General features: G+C 40.8%; 1 protein-coding gene across 10 annotated transcripts in view; it reads right to left on the bottom strand.

The window, feature by feature from the left end:
- Nucleotides 1-1,829: 1,829 nt before the first annotated feature.
- LOC129699015 (LIM domain-binding protein 2) overlaps nt 1,830-20,732 on the bottom strand; it is a 497,462-nt gene continuing 478,559 nt past the window's right edge. For 7 of the 10 annotated variants that reach the window (XM_055638598.1, XM_055638608.1, XM_055638586.1 and 4 more), the window contains one exon: nt 1,830-2,588. In XM_055638598.1, coding sequence (XP_055494573.1) covers nt 2,358-2,588 — 231 coding nt within the window. In that variant the 3' untranslated portion in view covers nt 1,830-2,357. The remainder of the gene's footprint in view (nt 2,589-20,732) is intronic. The other 3 variants (XM_055638643.1, XM_055638633.1, XM_055638651.1) reach the window with 1 other exon arrangement.

Genomic DNA, 20,732 nt, shown 5'->3' with positions numbered 1-20,732 from the left:
ATCTCAACCCGAAACGTCACCCATTCCTATTCATACTACATCTCTGCCTTTATCACCATTATACCACCCAGACTTATTGACAAACTGGTGGGATTTAGTGTCAGCACTCATCTCTGCAACTGGATCCTCATCTTCCTGACCAACAGAACCCAATCAGTGAGGATAGGGGACAAATCATCCTCTAGGATATTCCTCAACACTGGGGCTCCGAAAGACTGAGTTCTCAGCCCCCTTTGTTGCTTCTTGTACACCCACAACTGTGCAGCCATGTACAAATCTAATTCAATTAATTCAAGGCTGTGGAATTCTCTGCCTCAGAGGGCGGTGGAGGCCGGTTCTCCGGATACTTTCAAGAGAGAGCTAGATAGGGCTCTTAAAGATAGCGGAGTCAGGGGATATGGGGAGAAGGCAGGAACAGGGTACTAATTGGGGATGATCAGCCATGATCACATTGAATGGCGGTGCTGGCTCGAAGGGCCGAATGGCCTACTCCTGCACCTATTGTCTATTGTCTATAATTATCAAATTTGTGGGCTGAATATCCAATAATGATAAGATGGGGTACAGGAAGGAGATCGAGAACCTGGTGTCGAGACAACAACCTTTCTCTCAATGTCAGCAAGACAAAGGAAAGGACAAAGGAACCACTTCAGGAAGCGTAGCCATACACAAACCCCAGTTTACATCGATGGCACTGAAGTAGAGATGGTTGAAAACTTCAAATTCCGAGGATCAATATCACCAACAACGTCTATTGAACGCACACGTTGAAGGAACGACCAAGAAAGCACACCAAGGCCTCTACTTCCTTGGAAGGCTTAGGAAGTTTGGCATGTCTCAGAGAGCTCTCACCAACTTCTACAGGTGCACCATATAATGCATTTTATAAGGATGCATCACAGCTTGGTTTGGGAACAGCTCCATCCAAGACGGCAAGAATTGAGGAGTGAATTGTAGACGAAGTCCAGACCATCGCACAAACCAACCTCCCATTTATTGATTCCAATTATACGATGCTGCCTTGGCAAGGCCAATCTTGGACGAGTTGCATCCTGGCTATTCCCTCTTCTCCCCTCTCCCATTAGGCAAAACGTATCGAAGTGTTAAAACACACACCTGCAGATTCAGGGACAGTTTCTTCCCAGTTGTTATCTGGCAACTGAATCATCCCACCATAATCAGAGAGCAGTCCTAAACTACTATCTACCCCATTGGTGACCCTCGGACTATCCTTGATCGGACTATACTGGTTTTACCTTACACTAAACATTTTTCCCTCATCATGTATCTATACACTGTAAATGGCTCAATTGTAATTGTGTATTGTCTTTCCCCTGACTGGATAGCAAGCACCAAAAAGCTTTTCACTGCACCTCGGTACACGTGACAATAAACTAAACTAAACTAGTGCAGAGACATTTGGCAAAAGTTCATGAAATGGTTATTTTAATGTAGTTGGGCATGGAGGAAATGAAAGTTAACTTTTTTTTAAATAACTGAAATTAACAGATATTTGCAAATGCTGAAAAAACATTTAACAACCTCTGAAATGAACAAAAAAAACAAATAAAAATTCAACCCATTCATGGAAAACATATATCATTTATGCTTCCTTAAGTTAACATTTGTGATTTTCTTTTGGCTTCTGCTTGACGAGTTAGATTCCAAGAATTCAGACGCGTTATGTTCAGATTGCCATTAGGTCAGGAATCTTCTTCAGACAGAAACAAGTACTGTTAATTAATTATATTACAATTTTCAGCAAAAATATGGAACTGGATTTAATGAAATTTTTGAGAACAGTGATTAACCACTGTAAGACAAAAGCATTCATGTTACCATTGTTTATTGGCACACTTAATTAATGGCAAAGCATACATAAAATACATCCGTATAATGACACAAAGACTTATTTCTAAGTTTCACATTTTGTGCTGAACATTTATGTGAATTAAATCGTGTCTGCTCAAAATTATCTTTTTGTCCCCTTATAAAAAGCTTACATAAATACACAAGCAAAAATTAGACCAGCATGGGTTCCTGCAAAATCTGAATATAAATGATCATCACTATCAGAGTCCTTTGATAGTAACAGTTCAAACTCAGGAACAATTCAAAAGAAACCACAAACTTGTCATACTCAAATGCCCACAAAATATAATGGGTTGCATGATTTATAATACCAGTTCAATTTTTTTTAAAGCTTTGAATATGAACTCACTAAATCAAATTAGGGGATTTAATATTTCAATACAGCTGAAGGTAGACATTTTTAAACAATAAATTTTGGGTTTCAGCCTTGATAAAGAAGAAGGGGAAAGCACAAAATGTTGTAATAAAAACTGATATGGTCCTGTTTATTGAGAGGCCTGTGGTGTGGGATTTTCTGATTTACTCTCCTGACTAGATTGCGCTTTGCTGTTCCAAGGGCTGTTACTTCCCAGTGCAGGAGAGTTATTAAAATCTTCCTCATCATCAATGCCATTTGCTGCATCATACTGCGTGTTTTCTAATCGAGTGATCAGTCGCTCATCCTCATCTCCGAACTCTCCGCCCATCAGTGTTGGTTCACCCACGACCATAACATCCTATAACAAGAACAAACAAGCATGTGGTAAAACAGTGAAGAGATTTGTTTTGCTTAGCCAAGACAATTCACAATAATAATGTGATTCTGGCAAATGCTTGCTTTACTGTGTTTGATTAACTAGTTAGAAACAAACTTTATTGAAGCAACCTGTTTCCATTTTTGCAATAAATCGCAAATCCGCCAATCATTTCCCTTTCAATTTGTCAAGTCTCCAATGTTAATGTGAAGTTATTATAAGAATAATAAATACAATTTAACTATTTATTTCATTTTAATCCACTGCCCAGAGTCCAGAGCAAAATGTGAACAAATATAGTTAAGTGGCCAATAGATGGTGTCCTTGTCCTGTTTATAAATTGAGAAAAGTTTGTTAAAAGCTGAGAGAACAAATGTTGATCAAACATAAAAATATATATTTTCAAATATATAACACTGGCTTTCATTTAAAAGTATTTCATCAATTAATCAACATTTCACATTGTGTATTATTTTTCTCCCTTCGTAAATCTCAAATTTTCTTTGTGGAGTGAAAACATATGTAATCTGAGAAGTTGTCAGGAACCGAAATTCACTGCTTTCCAATTCTCATTAAAAGCATGTTCTTTCATAACTGTTAAGAGAACATTTGATTACAATTTTCAGAACCAAGCTTTTTCATTCAGTTGTTATCTAATCAGTACTGGGATTTAAATTTAAAGGCAGGGAGAGATCACAACACAAACTAGATTGCATTTTTGCAGACACTGGGATGTATGGGACTATAAAGAGTAGCTTGGCAGAAATCGTTTAATTTATCTGAGACAAGTGATTATCTTTAGGTTAATTTCTATTGAGGTAATACGTTTTTCCATGTATGGTGTCCATCTAAACAAATTTCAAATTTGATATTGTGGAATAATTACAGCTGTTAATGTAGAAATGTTCAAATAGTGTAAAAATGCTCTATAGATTTGTCAGATTGGTTTCTTGTAACCCACTTCCCATCTTCGTGGTCTAAGCATTTTGAACTGGAGATGGGTAGAAATATTTTCAATCATGTATACAAAATTATAGTCTCATGGTATAGCAATTAGCCCGTGCAGAGGAAATTCTTTATTTTTTTTAAACTCTTTGTATTAGTTTTTTTTTCCAAAAAACAAAAACAAAACATAAAAAACAAAGCAAAAAGAATAATGATAAACATAACAATTATATTGATACATAGGGATCAGGATTACATTAATAACAGGTATAACCTAATATGAGTCCATGTGTCAAAAATACACATTGAATTAGGACCTCCTGGTCTCTATGTAAATATAGTTTAATATTTAAAAAACTTATATATGTAGAAAAAAAACACAAAGATAAAAAGACAAAAAAAAGAGGAAAAAAGGAGGAAACAAAACCCCCCTAAACTAAAGAAAAAAAGAAAGGAAATAAATAAATTAATTAAAACAAAGCAAAGTAAAACAGAATCTGAACTGAGAATTTCAACAATTTAAGTCTATTTGTCGTCAAGTCCGTTCCACCATATAAAGGTAAAATAGTTTTTATAACGGTTAGAGAGGGAGCAATTTATGTTGTATGAAAGTGTTGAATAAATTTTCCCCAAGTCTTATCAAATTTAATCAAGGGTTCAACAATGTCACTCCTGATTTTTTTCTAAATTTATACATGATATCGTTTCAGAGTACCACTGTGGTGGTGGGCCTGATCTCAGACAATGATGAGAGGGCCTACCGGGAGGAGGTGGCTGATCTAGCACTCTGGTGCCAGGAGAACAGTCTCCTCTTGAACATCAAAAAAACGAAGGAGCTGATCATGGACTTTAGGAGGGCACATCATCCGAGGACGTACACTCCATTGAGTATAAATGGGGATCCTGTGGATAGGGTGAACTGTTTTAAATATCTGGGAGTCCACATCTCTGAGGATATGACATGGTCATCACACGCCTCAGCACTGGTGAGTAAGGCAAGGCAGCGCCTTTACCACCTCAGGCAATTGAGGAAATTCAGAGTGTCTCCGAGGATCCTCCAGTGCTTCTAAGCAGCGGCGGTGGAAAGCATCTTGTCCGGGAACATTACCATCTGGTTCGGGAATTGCTCTGCCAAGGACAAGAAGGCTCTGCAGAGAGTAGTGCGTTCGGCCGAACGCACTATGGGAACTTCACTCACCCCCCTGCAGGAACTATACAACAGGAGGTGCAACTCCAGAGCAAACAAAATCATGAGAGACCTCTTCCACCCCTGCAACGGACTGCTCCAGCCGCTACGGTCAGGCAAACGCCTCCGTTGCCATGCAGTGAGAACGGAGAGGTTGAGAAGGAGTTTCTTCCCAGAGGCAATTCGGACTGTAAACGCCTTTCTCACCAGGGACTAACTGTACAGAACGTTTTTCCTTCTATTATTTATTATGTAAAATAATATGTGTGTTATGATTGTGTTTATAATTTGTTTGGTTGTTTTGTTGTTCCGCGAGCATTGCCACTTTCATTTCACTGCACATCTCGTATGTGTATGTGACAAATAAACTTGACTTGACTTGACTTGACTTGGAGTGTGGTCGGAGGGTTGGAGCCTTTCCATTTAAATAAAATAGATCTTCTGGCGAATAGTGTGGTAAAAGCAATCAACCGATGGGCGGAGCAGGACAAATGAATAAAATCTAACATTGGTAGCCCAAAAATTGCAGTAATAGGATGAGGTTGTAAATCAACACCTAAGACTACAGAAATAGTATCAAAAATGTATTTCCAATATTTTTCTAAAAGTGGGCAGGACCAAAACATATGGGTCAGTGAGGCCACTTCAGAGTTACATCTGTCACAGGTAGGATTTATATGACCATAGAAACGAGCTAACTTATCTTTTGACATATGAACTCTGTGAACCACCTTGAATTGTATCAGAGCGTGTCTTGCACACATTGAAGAGGTATTGACTAATTGAAGAATCCTCTCCCATTTCTCTATAGATAGAGAAATTTGGAGTTCTCTTTCCCAGTCATTCTTAATTTTATCAAATATATCTATTTGTAATTTAAAAATCAACTCATAAATAGTTGTTATTATCCTTTCTGATAAGGGTTCATATGTAAAAATAATTTCCAAAATTTTGGTTTGATGTGGTAGCGGAAAAAGGGGTAGAGTAGCCTTCAAAAAATGTCTAATTTGTAAATATCTTAAAAAGTGTGAATTAGGTAGATTATATTTATTGGAGAGTTGTTCGAAAGACATAAAACAACCATCCAAAAACAAATTACGAAAAGCTACTAGTCCCTTCCTCTTCCATAACAAAAAGACTTGATCAGTACTAGAAGGTTGGAAGAGAAAATTGGATAAGATAGGACTCGATAAGATAAAATCATTTAGTCCAAAAAACCTACGAAATTGAAACCATATTCGAAACATATGTCATTATTGGGTTAGTCGTATATTTATTCAATCTCGTAATTGTAAAAGGTAACGATGATAGCCTTTGTAAGGAATCACGTTCAAGGATTATCCATCCTGGGCATTGGGTATCTTCTAAATCTTTTGTCCAAAATGTTCAATAATGAACATTGACTGCCCAATAGTAGAATCTAAGGTTCAGCAGTGCCAAACCACCATCTTTTTTTGATTTCTGTAAGTATTTTTTACTTAGTCTGGAATTTTTATTCTGCCATAAATATGAAGACATTTTTGGAATCTATAATATCAAAGAAAGATTTGGCAATAAAAATTGGTATCGTCTGAAATAAATACAGAAATTTAGGTAAAATGAACATTTTAATAGCATTGATTTGGCCGATTAAGAATAAGGACATTGGTGACCATTTAGTAAACTGTTGTTTAATATGGTCAATTAAAGGCATAAAATTAGCTTTAAATACATCCTTGTGTTTCTTGGTGATCTTAATACCTAGATAAGTAAAACTTTCGGTAGTCAATCTAAGTGGAAACTGTCCATAATTCGAAACTAGATTATTAAATGGAAAAAGCTCACTCTTACTAAGATTTAGTTTATAACCAGAAAAACTACTAAATTGATTAAGTAGTGCTACTATTGCCGGAATAGATTTCTCAGGGTTAGAAATTAATAATAACAGATCATCTGCATAAAGAGATAGCTTATGTGTCTTATTCCCACTGACAATACCAAAAATATTAGGGGATTCCCTAATAGCAGTGGCCAAAGGTTCCAAAGCAATATCAAATAGTAAAGGACTTAAGGGACAGCCCTGTCTAGTACCTTGAAAGAGCCTGAAAAAAGGGGTCTCTGATTATTAGTAAGTACAGAAGCCTGAGGTATATGATATATCAGCTTGATCCAAGAAATACATTTTAGACCAATCTTAAATTTTTCAAGTGTATTGAATAAGTATTCTCAAACTACTCTATCAAACGCCTTCTCGGCATCAAGTCAGATGACACATTCTGGGGTTTTATTTGACGCTGTATATACAATATTCATTAATCTCCTAACGTTAAAGTATGAGTAACGATTTTGAATAAAACCTGTCTGATCTTCAGAGATAATTTGCGGTAAAATATTTTCCAATCTCATAGCTAATATTTTGGAAAGAATTTTGAAATCTACATTTAACTTTGATATAAGTCTATATGAAGTTCAGTAATTCAACTTGGCTCACTCTAATATTGTATTGATTTATTCTTGTTTCAGTACGTAACGCCAGGTCCATTCAACCAAAATCGCCTAACATATTTATGTTGACAAAAATAATCTAATTATATCCTGCAGAAAGTTCTGTCAAAGAATGAAGAATACCTACTCATTTAAATTTTTATTTGTGATAAAGATAACAATATTGAGGGAAAAATCCAAACTTTTTCACCAGTAAACAGTTTTGATTTATGCAATTTTGTGTTTAATTGTGGAAAGTTCCACTGACTGCGATTCAAAGATAACTTATTTTGGTATACAGGTGCACAACCTTTTATCCGAAACCCTTGGGACCAGACACTTCTCGGATTTCGGAATTTTTCGGATTTCCGAATGGAAGATTTTTAGCGTAGATTAGGTAGGTAGCGCGGGCGGCTTGAAAAGTCTGGAGCGGCTGCCTCCTCCCCGGAGACTGGGGAATCATTGTAAATCATTGCTTAAATGTTAGTCAGTTAGTTTGGAGGGATTTTATGTGGTGAGGGGGGGGGGGGGGAGGTGAAGGGGGAAACTTTAATTCTTAGTCGCCTACCTGGTCGGAGAGGCGGGGAGCGGGCAATGCCTTACCGGGTCGCCGTGCAGTAAGCTCTGGAGCGCTGTGGCCGCCGACTCCCAACATCGCGGAGCTGGGGGCTGCGGGCGTCCGGCCACGGGCGGCGCCGGTTGGAGCTCCGACCCCGGCAACTCTACCCCTGGCTGCGCGGCGCTCCAAATCCAGCATTGCCCACTCCCTGCCTCTCCGACCAGGTAGGGGACTAAGAATTAAAGTTTCCCCCTTCACTCCCCCTCACATAAAAGCCCTCCAAACAAACTGACTAATATTTAAGCAATGATTTACAGATGTTTAAGTGTCTCCCCGGTCTCCAGGGAGGAGGCAGCCGCTACAGTAGTACAGACCTGGGTTGACCGTGGGTCATTTCGGGTCAGGTTTGGCGCCAAACGCAAGCTTTGGTGTGCAGACGACATCCTGGGAAAAATGTCCGGTTTTCGGAGCTTTTCGGTTTCCGGAACTCCGGATAAAAGGTTGTGCACCTGTATTTGAAATTAAACATACTGCATTGCACAGGCAATCTTCAGCTGGTTCTTTACGTTTTTATCTTGTGATCTATTTCTGCTCCTTCTCGCCCAGTTACTCAGGTCAATTCTTTCCTTCCCTCCCACACCACCCCCTCCCCGGGCACTTTCCCTTGCAACCGCAAGAGGTGCTACACATGTCGCTTTACCTCCCCCCTCAACTCAATTCAAGGACCGAAGCAGTCGTTCCAGGTGCGACAGAGGTTCACCTGCATCTCCTCCAAACTCATCTATTGCTCTAGATGTCAGCAGATCTACATCGGTGAGACCAAGCGTAGGTATGGCGATCTTTTGGCCGAACACCTCCGCTCGGTCCGCATTAACCAACCTGATCTCCCGGTAGCTCAGCACTTCAACTCCCCCTCCCATTCCGAATACGACCTTTCTGCCCTGGGCCTCCTCTATGGCCAGAGTGAGGATCATCGCAAATTTGAGGAGCAACACCTCATATTCCACTTGGACAGTCTGCACCCTAGTGGCATAAACATTGAATTCACCAATTTCCGGTAGCCTTTGCTGTCTCCTCCCCTTCGCAGCTCTCCCTCAGCCCTCGGGCTCCTCCTCTTCCTTTTTCCTTTCTTCTCCCCATCCCACTTCAGTCTGAAGGGTTTCGGCCCGAAACTTTGCCTATTTCCTTCGCTCCATAGATGCTGCTGCACCCGCTGAGTTTCTCCAGCACTTTTGTCTACTCAGTTTATATCACTTCTTCACCACTTCAATCATCTATTTTTTTTTCAGTTTTTGAAAGATTCTCGCAGTTAAACAAATGTAAGGCAATTAAATATTGTAGTGGCCATTTGGCTTATTTTGTGTGCCATTCATTATGTCATGTGTCTTTAAATTTTACACTACCCGTAATTATGTGGATGGGATTTATGACGTATTCTAGGGCGTATTTGGAGCTAGGTTTGTTGCGCAGAAGCTTAGTTTTTAGTTTAGGACTTGCATGAGGAAGGCATACCCTTTGACTATGCGAAGTGTAATGGAGACACGAGGAGTTTTCTAACCTTTAAAGCGATAAGCTGGAGTTCAATGAAGATTAAAGTGTACGAGTCGGAGTGTAAGGTTGGATGAACCATTGTTTTTCATCAACAATAAAGAATCTATTAATCAAAAGACCGTGTTATGAAGATTTATCTGTGAAGAAGCTCTGAAGGTCTCTGACGGAGAGCTCACATGCATATTACGACATTCTCCTTAATCATGTAGTCCACTTAGTGGCGAGAGGGAGTAATCTCTTGAACGATACAAAAATTTGCTGCTACATTTATTTCAGAGCTAATTCACAACATTATATATACCTTTTAATAACTCGCTCATTCATTAGATAAACAGAATTCAGACATTGCAAAATTTGTAAAATTTTCAGCAGATGAAATTAGATTAATATTGTTCTTGTTGACTTTTACATTTCTAAACAGAACCATACAGCACAAAAACAGGCCCATTAGACCTCTGAGTACATGCTGGATTTACACTAATCTAATGTTATTCTCTTCACGTTCCCATCAACACGCTGCAGATACTGACTGCATACTGCACACTACTCACACACACACTAGAGCAATTTACAGCAGCCTATTAACTTGCACATCTTTGGGAAGTGGGAGAAAACATAAACTGATACATTGAGAACACGCAGGTCCACATAGACAGCACTAGAGGTCAGCAGTCAGCCTGGGTAGCTGGAACTGTGAACCCAATGACCACATTACTCTATTTAACAGCTGCAATTGATGAAACAGACAGATGTTCCTCATTGGAAAGGCAAGATATTTTACTGATATTTCAGTGTTTTCCATCAGTAGTTTGTTGCCCTCCACAATGTGAATGAGAACTTTTAATTACAATTAATCTGTGTTCTCTGGTACATATAAAGTAAATAGGAAGCAAGCAAGAGAGGAGATGGCCAAGGCCCTAACAAAGATCTTTGTATCCTCTCTAACTACAGGAGAGGTCCTGAAGCACTGGGGAGTAGCCAATGTAGAGCCAATTCAGAACTGGCTTACTCAAAGAAAAAAAGAGGGTAGTGGTGGATCTTGCCAGTGTATGTTTGTAACAAGGACTGTTTGACATAAATGACAAAAGTCTTACATAGCTGGGGCTCATTTGAATGCCAATGGTTATACCTTTCACATGAAATGAGAGGAGTCAAAAGAGATGTTGTTGAGGATGAGGACAAGTTCCATCAGTTACAGACAGTTAAATAGGTTGTCAAAGGATAAAGCAAGATATACACCAGCTACAAATATGGGCAAAGAAATGGCAGATGGAGTTTAATGGCAGATGGACATTTAGAGGTCAAATGTACAGAAAATGGCAGGATCCCCTTTTTTACGCTTATTTACTTATATTCTTAAATATCAAATATACTGAGTATTAAACAATTATGTTACAATCCTTGTCAAGGATACATTCCACCCCAGCGGTGCTCAGCGGTCCTGTAAATCCCCCAGGGTGCCCGTGGACAGCATGTAGTCCCTGGCTAGTACCATCCGGGCATGGACGTAACCCCAGGAAAGGGGATGGCAGCCGGCTCGGGCGGAGCCCTCTTGTAGGATTCCATAACAGCATTGATGTATAGAGGGATTTTTGTGTCCAATTTTATATTTCCCCGAAAGTAGTAACACGAGTAGGCAGAATGATAATGAAGTTGCATGGTTTGCTTGGCTTCATCAGTCGAACCATTGAGTATAAGAGTCAGCAAGTCATGTACTGGACTTTGATTAGACTGCATTTTGGGTATTGCGTGCAGTTCTGGTCGTCCCATTATAGGAAAGATGTGGAGGTTTTGGAGGGTGCAGAAGAGGTTTAAAAGGATATTACGTAGATTAGAGGGTATTTGCTGTAAGGTGTGGTTGGACAAACTGGGATTGCTTTCTCTGAAGAGTTGGAGGCTGAGAAAAGACCTAATAGAAGTCTATAATATATGTGGCACAGATCGTAGACAGTTAGAACCTTAACCCAGGATAGAAATTTCAAATACTAGAGATCAGTCAGAGTTAAGGGCAGAGGGGGAATGTTTAAAATAGATGTACTGTATGTTTACAGAGAGTGGTGAGTACCTGGATCACGCACCAGGGTGGTGGTGAAAGCAAGTATGATAGTGGTGTTTAAGAGGCTTTGAGAGAAACACTTGAATATGCCGGAAATGGAGGAATATGAATTATATGCAAGCTGTGGAGATTGGTTTAATTTGGAATCATGTATGGCACAGACATTGTGTGCCAAAGGGCCTGTTCCAGTGGTATAATGTTCTATGTTCTAATCACAGTGTTATCCTCCCCTTCTCTGGTATTAGTCTTTCCTCCGTCTACCATAATAGATTACATTAACCACTTTCTTTTGGATCAACCCCATGTTGTGGCCTTGCCTATGATTTCTCCTCCTTATTTCCAGATCTGCAGTAGGTGACAAATGAGCTGAAAATATTATTGAGATTTAGTTTTAGTTTTTGCTTTTAGAGAATCAGCGTGGAAATATGCCCTTTGGTCCACCAAGTCCACCCTGACCAATGATCACCCATACACTAGTTCTATTCTACACACGAGAGACAATTTACAGAAGCCAATTGACTGGCAAAGTTGCACGTCTTTGGAATGTGGGAGGAAACCAGAGGATCTGGAGAAAGCCCATGTGGTCACAGGGAGAACATACGAACTCCATACAGACAGCACCTGTAGTCAGGGTCGAGCCCTGGTCTTTTGCGGTGTTAGGCAGCAACTCTACTGCTGCCAAACACTGTTTGATTGTACCGCAACCTCTTTATTTACCTGTGATCACAGAACCTTCAGTTTTAAACAAAAATTGGAAAAGTAGTCTTATTATACCTGATCAATCTTAATGCCTATAATGATTATTATAGAGAGAAGAACTTTGTTTCTCTTGATTACTGGCATCCCGCTCTACTCCTTTCCCCCGGTAGGAAAATAAAAGCAAGAAATGTAATAAGAAACAAGTTTCATAAATATCTGCAATATTCACAAGTTCTTGCAAATCAAATTAACATAGATATAATGAGCTGGACAAGGCCCATTTTCCTGTATCACTGTCCATGTTCTGGGCATGAACTGCAACCAGCAACTGGATTTTGAGCAGTATAGTCCTGAGGATCCGCCCCTAAAACACCTGGCTTCCCACCGGGCTGTGGCTGTGGACGAGGAAAGCGGCCGGAGGCCTTTATCGAGGCGCCGCAGTCTCGATGCCCCCCAGATGGCAGCAGAGAAGCCGGGGACTGAATGGAGCCCAGGTTGGTGGCGGGGCCTAGGACAGCGCCACAGAGACCGCAGGTGAGGACCTGGCAGCGTCTGTGGAGAGTTTGGTGCGGCAGCCGATGATGGTGCCGACTGATGCACGAGGATGGACACGTGAAGTAAGGGCATTGCTGCTGCCGTGAGGGGGGGGGGGGGGGGGGGGGGGGGGAAGAGCAAAGAGCAAAAGGGGGGGGGGGGGGTGTATTTGTGACTTTGTACGTGCCCTTCATTGGCAATGTATGCAAGCAAAGAATTTCACTGTGACTTGTCACATGTGACAATAAAGTATTCATTCATTCACCCCTTACAGGCTTCACAAGAAGCCAAAGTTACGATACTAGCTGTAGGTTCGGTCAAAACTACCAAAAAATGTAGTCGTGTTTGTCACCTTGAAATAGCTGTACATTCAAAGACTTAAAATTATTTAAAATGAAATAAAAACATTCTAAAATGTTGTTGGTCATAAGCACTTAATAATCAAAATATTTCAAAAAATACTTATCTTTCCCTTTTCTGTCAAGTCTCGAAGCCTAAATATCAATGGGATGGTAATCGCACCTACACCAAGACAGACTGCTGCAGGATCCAAGAATGGATTCCCAAGCATAATGCCATGGACTTTCAGCAATTAGACTCTGTGTGCAGTCTACAGATGGACTGTAGTGACACATTTGGAGTATGTGCAAGTCCAGAACTTCAGTTCAAATAGTTGGTTGTCATTCAACACATTAACTTTAAAGATAATATTTAAGACCTAGAAACATGAGTTTTTGTGTATGCAAAATTCATTTTTTAAATCTCTATTTTCAGGACACACTTTCATTCATATAACTAACATAGTTTACAAGAAGGAAAGGCATTTTCGCATTTCATCACTGTGCCAGCAACCTAAAACTATATCCACATCCTTGTTCACTTTCACTGATTGCATATATTCCTCTACTTCAGACAGTTATAAAAGGTAAATTGGGATTGTCTATGTTTGTTTCAGACAAGCTTCTAACAATTACTGGGGATCCATTCAATTTGAACTGGATATGAACCCTGACCCAGCACAACAAGCTATACTGACAATTTAATCTTTTGATAACGATCTGCTGGAGGAACTCAGCAGGTCAAACAGCAACTCTGAGTCTCATTTGGGGGGAGGGGGGGGGGAGGGGGGGGGGGGGGGGGGGGGCATGGGGGGGAGAGGTTGATAGAATTGTCATGATGGATGCAGGATTTTGATCAAAAACATGTACATAATTATGATACAAAGAGAGACTGGCAAGAATGACATTGGATAGCTCTGTAGTCACAAAGGCCAAATGGCCCACCACCAATATTGGTTTTGTTTCTAAGTTGAAAACATTGCAGCAGAGTAAAGGGCCTGTCCCACTGTACGAGGTAATTCAAGAGTTCTACCGAGTTTAAAAAAAAATCAAACTCGTGGTAAGTACATAGAATGTACGTAGCGGGTACGTCTGAGCTCGGGACGTCTCTTAGCGGCTCGTAACGCTAACGGCAGGTACTCGGGAAACACGGTAAGCTCGTGAAGATTTTTCGACATGTTGCAAAATTCCCACGAGAGCCCCGAGCACCTACGAGCGGCTATTACCGTAATTCTCCGAGTTCGAATCAGGGGAAATTCGGGAGAATTCTTGAATTACCTCGTTCAGTGGGACAGGCCCTTAAGGGATTAGAGTGTGAAGAAAGAAAATGAGTAAATGAAGAAAGTTGAGAGAGAAAATAGAGAAAAAAAAAAAAATAAATAAAAAAGAAAAGATCATTATTTATAATCTTGACCAACCCTCGTCCAGTCCTGAAACAGTTATTTTTTACAATTGTGTTGCACCATATGATTCCAAAAAAACGACGAATGGAGACCAACTCGTTATGAATTGGTCTGATTTATCCATTAGGAGGAATCGCATTTCCTCAAGATGAGCGGTGTCCAACATACTTGCAATCCACATTTTAAGCGTTGGTATTGATGTCTAAAAATTATTTTTAGCTATGTTTGTACCAATCAACATGCAAGAGCCAGTGGGCCCAGGGGTCTCTCCATTAGCTTCCATTTAAAAATTTCCATCTAACTTCCATTTAAAAACTCTTTGAAGAGTTTTGTGCTTTAGGTGGAAGGGGTGAAATTCACTTGCAAACCAGTAACAGTGAGTTAGGTCCCAATAAAATTATATCAACAAAGGGGTGCCGTCGAGTATGGCTGCCCAGCCTGCAGCCGTCCGTCCTTTCACCCTTTATAAACATTTTTTAGTATGTTAAAAAGTTTCATTTTGGAGGTCGAATCTTTTTTATGGGGGGGGGGGGGGGGGGGGGGGGGGGGGAGAGAGAGAGAAGGGGGAAACTGCATTTCACAGTCCCTACCTGGTCGGAGATGCAGCTTTTCTCTGAGCCGCATCTTCGCCCCCTTCCTCGCGGCCTACCAACGGGACTGGAGCAGCATTTCCTGCCGGGACCGGCCAGAACTGCAGCTTCGGCAGCGGCGCAGCGCTGAAGCACCATCGTGGAGCGGGTCACCTTGTGGTAAGCTCCGCAGTGTTAATACCGCCAACTCAAACATCGCGGAGCTGTGGGGTCTGCGGAGCGTCCACCTGCAGCAGCGCTGACTTTGAACCCCGCGGAGCCCAGGACATCGCAAGTGTCGGAGTGTGGGAACCATTGTGGGGGGATGTTTTTATGTTTTATGTTAAATTCTTTTTCAATGTGGCGTCTTACTTTTATTGGTGCGCTGCAAATGGCAACTCAAATTTCACTCCACCAGAAATGGTGTATGTGACAATAAATGTCCTTTGTCCTTTGTCCTTTTGGACTGCGGATGCTAGTTTACACATAAGGACCCAAAGTGCTGGAGTAACTCAGCGGGTCAGACAGCATCCCTGGAGAACATGGATAGGTGGTGTTTTGGGTCACGACCCTTCTTCATACTGATTGTAAGGGACGGGCGAAAAAAGCCGAGAGAGCGGGGGGGAGGAGAGAGATTGCGAGGGGGGGGGGGGAGAACTGGGGGGGGGGAGAGAGCGGGTGAAAGGGAGGGGGGGGGAGAGAAAGGGAGGGGGAGGACGAGAAAGGGAGGGGGAGGGGGAGAAAGGGAGGAGGGAGAAACGAAGGAGGGAGAAGGGGGAGGGGAGAGAAAAGGAGGGGGGGAGAAAGGTAGGGGATGATGGGTAGGGGGAGATAGGGAAGGGGGAGAAAGAGAGGGGGGAGAAAGGGAGGGGGGAATGGGGAATGGGATGGGGAGGGGTTGTTAAAGGTTAACCTAAAATTGGAGAATTAATTGTTCATATGGTTGGGTTATAAGCTACCCACGAGGTGCTATTCCTCCTAGTTTGAGTGTGGCATCACTCTGGCAATGGAGGAGGCCCAGGCCAAAAAGGTCAGAATTGAAATGAGTAGGGGAGTTAAAATGACTAGCCACAGGGAGGTCCAGTCCTTGCTGGACTGAGCGCAAGTGTTCAGCAAAATGGAACCTTCCCCCCTCGCCTGTATCCACCTATTACCTGCCACACTTCATTCTGCCTCCCCACTCTCCCAGATTTCTCCTCCACCCACTCTACAATCAATCTGAAGTGTTTTTGTTACTCAAAACATCACCTATCCATGTTGTATATAGATGCCGCTGACCTGCTAAGTTACTCCAGCACTTTTAAGCCTTTGTATTGTTGAAAAAGGTATTTCCCATTTGTGAAAAATGTCACGTCTTAATGATATATGGATTTACATTCCTGCAGTAGTATTTTGTAGTTTAAAATAAATGATGCCAATGGCCTTAGCTTGTGATCACACAGCTGGCAAGGATTATTAATCTTTTGGATTGCTACAAGTGTCCAGGAGTAAGATTCTACATCGCTCTGGGAATCATTCACAGCTGAACAGATTTGTACATGTAAGCCATCAGCCTGTTCCCAAAGTTGACAAGATGTTCAATTCTCCAGTCACCAGTAATACACTATTTGGTCCACTGTTTGATTAGTGTAATTAATTTAGGTATTTAAAAAAAAAGATAACAATGCACATACTGATGAGATAATTTGCATAGGTAATTAAGCCATTATCAAAAACCTGCTGATTGCCAACAAGCCTTAAATTTCCCATCTGTTACCATAGAGTCTGTCACTTATAAGCATATTGGAACTGTACAACAATCTGTGCAGAAAATGTTCCAATTTGGCCAGCTGTTACAATAAACACAGTGTCAGCATGGAGGCAGAAAGCCTCCTGCTAATTACCAATGAGTAAAACTACTCATCTCATTAACAAAGAAAAATCTCCTCCTGCATGTGGGAAAACAAGCACTGTATCTAATGAGAGACTTGTACAGGGACACTGAGGAACAAAGAAATGGTGTAAACAAATGTGTCAGAACACAATCTGGAAAAATAAACAAGAGCAGAAAAGATATGTTTCCCTGAATACATACGGTACTGGCGCTTGAACCAAATGATTCAAAACGTTTCCATGCATGGAGCAGCAGTGGAGCCAACAACTAAGGCTAAGAATAGGAGGTACACAAAAAAGCTGGAGAAACTCAGCGGGTGCAGCAGCATCTATGGAGCGAAGGAAATAGGCAACGTTTCGGGCCGAAACCCTTCTTCAGTCTGAAGAAGGGTTTCGGCCCGAAACGTTCCCTATTTCCTTCGCTCCATAGATGCTGCTGCACCCGCTGAGTTTCTCCAGATTTGTTGTGTACCTTCGATTTTCCAGCATCTGCAGTTCCCTCTTAAAGGCTAAGAATAGGTTTGTTTTACATCAGAAACCAAGTCAACATCCTTATTTTCTGGAATTTCCAATGACCTGTTAGGAAGTACCATTTCCTTTTCCAAATAATACCAAGAGGCACCGAAACAATGAAACTTCCCAACGTTAGTCTTTTCTTCTATCTACATGATTCAGGCATTTAAATCCCAAATCCGTTTTCACTTAATAGCCCTTCATTTGGTTCATTTCCACCCCATGTGGTGCGATTTACTTAAGTTCCTGGCCCTTCACCCTGGTTCTCAGTTATAAGGAATAACAGAGCAAGAAATAGAACAGCAATTTGATCACAGGCAGACACAAAGTGCTGGAGTAACTCAGCTGGACAAGCAGCATCTCTGGAGATTCCTTCTCTCCAGAGATGCTGCTTGTTACTCCAGAATTTTGTGTCTACCTTCGATTTAAACCAGCATCTGCAGTTCTTTCCTAGGCAATTTAAACAAACACTCTTGCTTTGGTCACTCAGTAATATCTCTTCATTTTTAACTGCTAATTTTTCAGTGTCCTTCCAATCATCTTCTTCTTCACCAAATCCCAAACTCAGATGTAAATTGTGTTTTAAATTGAGCAGAGTATTTTAGAGGAGTCCTGATGCGTGTTTGGAAAGAATAGCAGCCAAAAACAGTATGCGACCAACATGTTGATCAAAGTATGCAGACCAGCATGAACGTTCACAAGCCAATCATAGGCTTGAATCTACAAATGAAATTTAACTCTATCACATACAACACTTCTTCATCTCGCATCTAACCAGAAGTTCACAACATTAAAGTCATCCAAATCTCTGCTCCATTCATCTTTGCTCAATTATAGCATTCTTTGTTCTAAGTAATAAAATGAGTGGTTGAGGGATTTGAGTAGCTAATGTGGGCAGCCATTTCAGTCCAGATCTGAGGGACTACCGCACTGTCAATAAATTCAGATGAAACCTTCCATGTAAAACTTGTCTTCCTGTTTAGATTGAAGTAAATGATCTTTACATGATATTTGAGAAAAGGAGTTCTACTGTTTCCCTGGCCTAGATTTATCCCTCAACCTGAATCGCAAGAAAGGTCTGACTAGCAATCAAATTTCCATTTGTGGGATCATCGAAAGTGTCAAACTACATCTGCCTATCCATATAAGAAAGATAAAAGCATCCCACTAGCAATTAATTACATTTAAAATGTTTTAGGATTTCTAGTGCAGATTAAGAAGTCCTGCATAAATTCAAATTTATGTTAACCAGCCAACCAGGACAAAAGAACAAATCTCTCAGCTCCTTCTTCCAGCTGAACTTCCAGAATTCATAATTTCAATGTTCACAATGACCTGTTGGTTAGTTTTAGTTATTCCAATCATCGCACAACCGTGCATTGGGGTGTTTGCATCTTGATTGAGTCTGAGAAACATGACCAAAACTATTTTATTATAGATTATTCATCCACTCTCTTCGATGTGTTGCTCAGTCTAATCTAATTTCTAAAATGGTATTTGTCACCCTTCTACTAGTTTCTTGATGCCACTTTCCACACATGTTACAATTTGCATCTTCTGAACCAATTCCATCCTATTCAACAATTGAGGTGAATTCTGCAAATTGTGTTAAAGAAACGGGAGGAGTGTTTTCTTTATTTTTGAAACTACAGAAAAGTGAGTTTTTACCAATGGTGTGTGCAGAATTCTATATTATATTGGGAATGCATTATTGAGCATTAAATAACAAAGTTATTGAGGAAAAAATATGCATAGATTTTTGAAGCAGCATACTACTTAGGATATAAGTAAATGATCAAAATTGGGAGTAGGTCCACAGTTAATCAAGCTCTTGTTCCTAAATCGGTATGCTATACAAATAATCATGAATGAGGAGCTCAAACAATCAGGAATCAAAATCTGGTTAAAAAAACAGGATTAAAAGTAAAGTAAATAGACTGAAGATGTGCACTAGGGAAATAATCAAATTAAATAATTTCATTTTTTAATGTGCATCTAATAATAAATATGGAGTCTGATATAAAGATAGTAAATACTGGAGATGGTCATGGGGCATGCAGTATCTGTGGAGATAGAAACAGAGTTGATATTTCAGGTTAATGACCATATATTAGAATTGTGTGAAATCTGATCAAAAGTCATCAATCTGAAAAGCCAGTATTAAATATATTTCCTACTGATGCCCTTAATACCAAAAATAAATTATCATTCTCTGATGAGTATATTGTGTAAATCTCCACAGCCTCTTGATTTGTGAATTGCAAAGATTCCCTATCCTCTGAATGAAGAGATTTCATCTTATCCCTGTCCTTATTGGTTGACCCGTTCCTTTGGGATTTGTGGCCTATTTCAAGGAAATCTAGTCAGGGGAGTTACCAACTCCACATCAACCCCAGGCCCGTACGAAACCTTTCAAAAAGGGGGGTGGCATGACAGGATTACAAAAAACGTAGTGTGAAATAGTGTGCGCGCTGCGCACATCATGAGCGTGAAGCATGAAGTCCCTCAATGCCAGGGTCTAGGGCCCGCTTAAGGGCCCTGGAAGCTCTGGGGTTTTAGATGCTCTCTGATCCATTCTGAGCCTTGTTTTGGAGCATTTTTGCACCAAATTTATGACCAATATTTCAGAAATTAACAGGAATCTGAGGTAGCTTTTTCACACAAAGGGTGCTGGGTGTATGTAACGAGCTGTTCAGAGGAGGTAGTTAAGACTGGGACTATCCTAATGTTTAAGAGACATTTGGACACGTACATGGATAGGACAGATTCAGATGGATATCGGCCAAACGCGTGTGAGTGGGACTAGTTTAGATGGGACATGTCGGTCGGTGTGGGCAAGTTGGGTTGAAGGGTCTGTTTCCACACTGCATCATTCTATGACTAAAAAGAGAAGAAGTAAAATGCATGTTGATAAGTAGAGCAGATTTGAAAGAGGAGTGAAATGTAAAGGCAGAGAGAGGTTTATGGGTGGAAAGGAACATAGGAAAGGAGGGGAGAGAGTGGGCTTGGGCAGATGGGTGAAGGGAAAATATTCACAGAGTGCTGGAGTAACTCAGTGAGTCAGGCAGCATCTGTGGAGAACATGGATAGGTGATATGTCACAGAGTGCTGGAGTAACTCAGTGGGTCAGGCAGCATCTCTGGAGAAAAGGTATAGATTATATTTCGGGTCAAGACCGTTCTTCGGTAATATTCATGATGTGGCATGCATAGACATTCCTGAATGTTACACAAACCATCGTGAGCTACTTTGTTACGGTGCTTGCCCTCTCTTATAACGTCTCTGCTGCCTTGGGTGATGCAGGACAGGCACAAGCTTTGGGACACAGTGTGAAGCTGTTGCCGTCTGTCCCAGTCTGGTAAAAACCTGGATGGAGTGGATTTGGAGAGGATGTTTCCACCTGTGAGAGAGTCTAGGGCCAGTGGCCACAGCCTCAGA

The sequence above is a fragment of the Leucoraja erinacea genome, chromosome 1 (assembly GCF_028641065.1).
Source record: "Leucoraja erinacea ecotype New England chromosome 1, Leri_hhj_1, whole genome shotgun sequence".
In the NCBI taxonomy this organism is placed as follows: domain Eukaryota; kingdom Metazoa; phylum Chordata; class Chondrichthyes; order Rajiformes; family Rajidae; genus Leucoraja; species Leucoraja erinaceus.
Note: the sequence above shows the minus strand (reverse complement) of the source record. Positions and strands in the feature narration are given on the sequence as shown.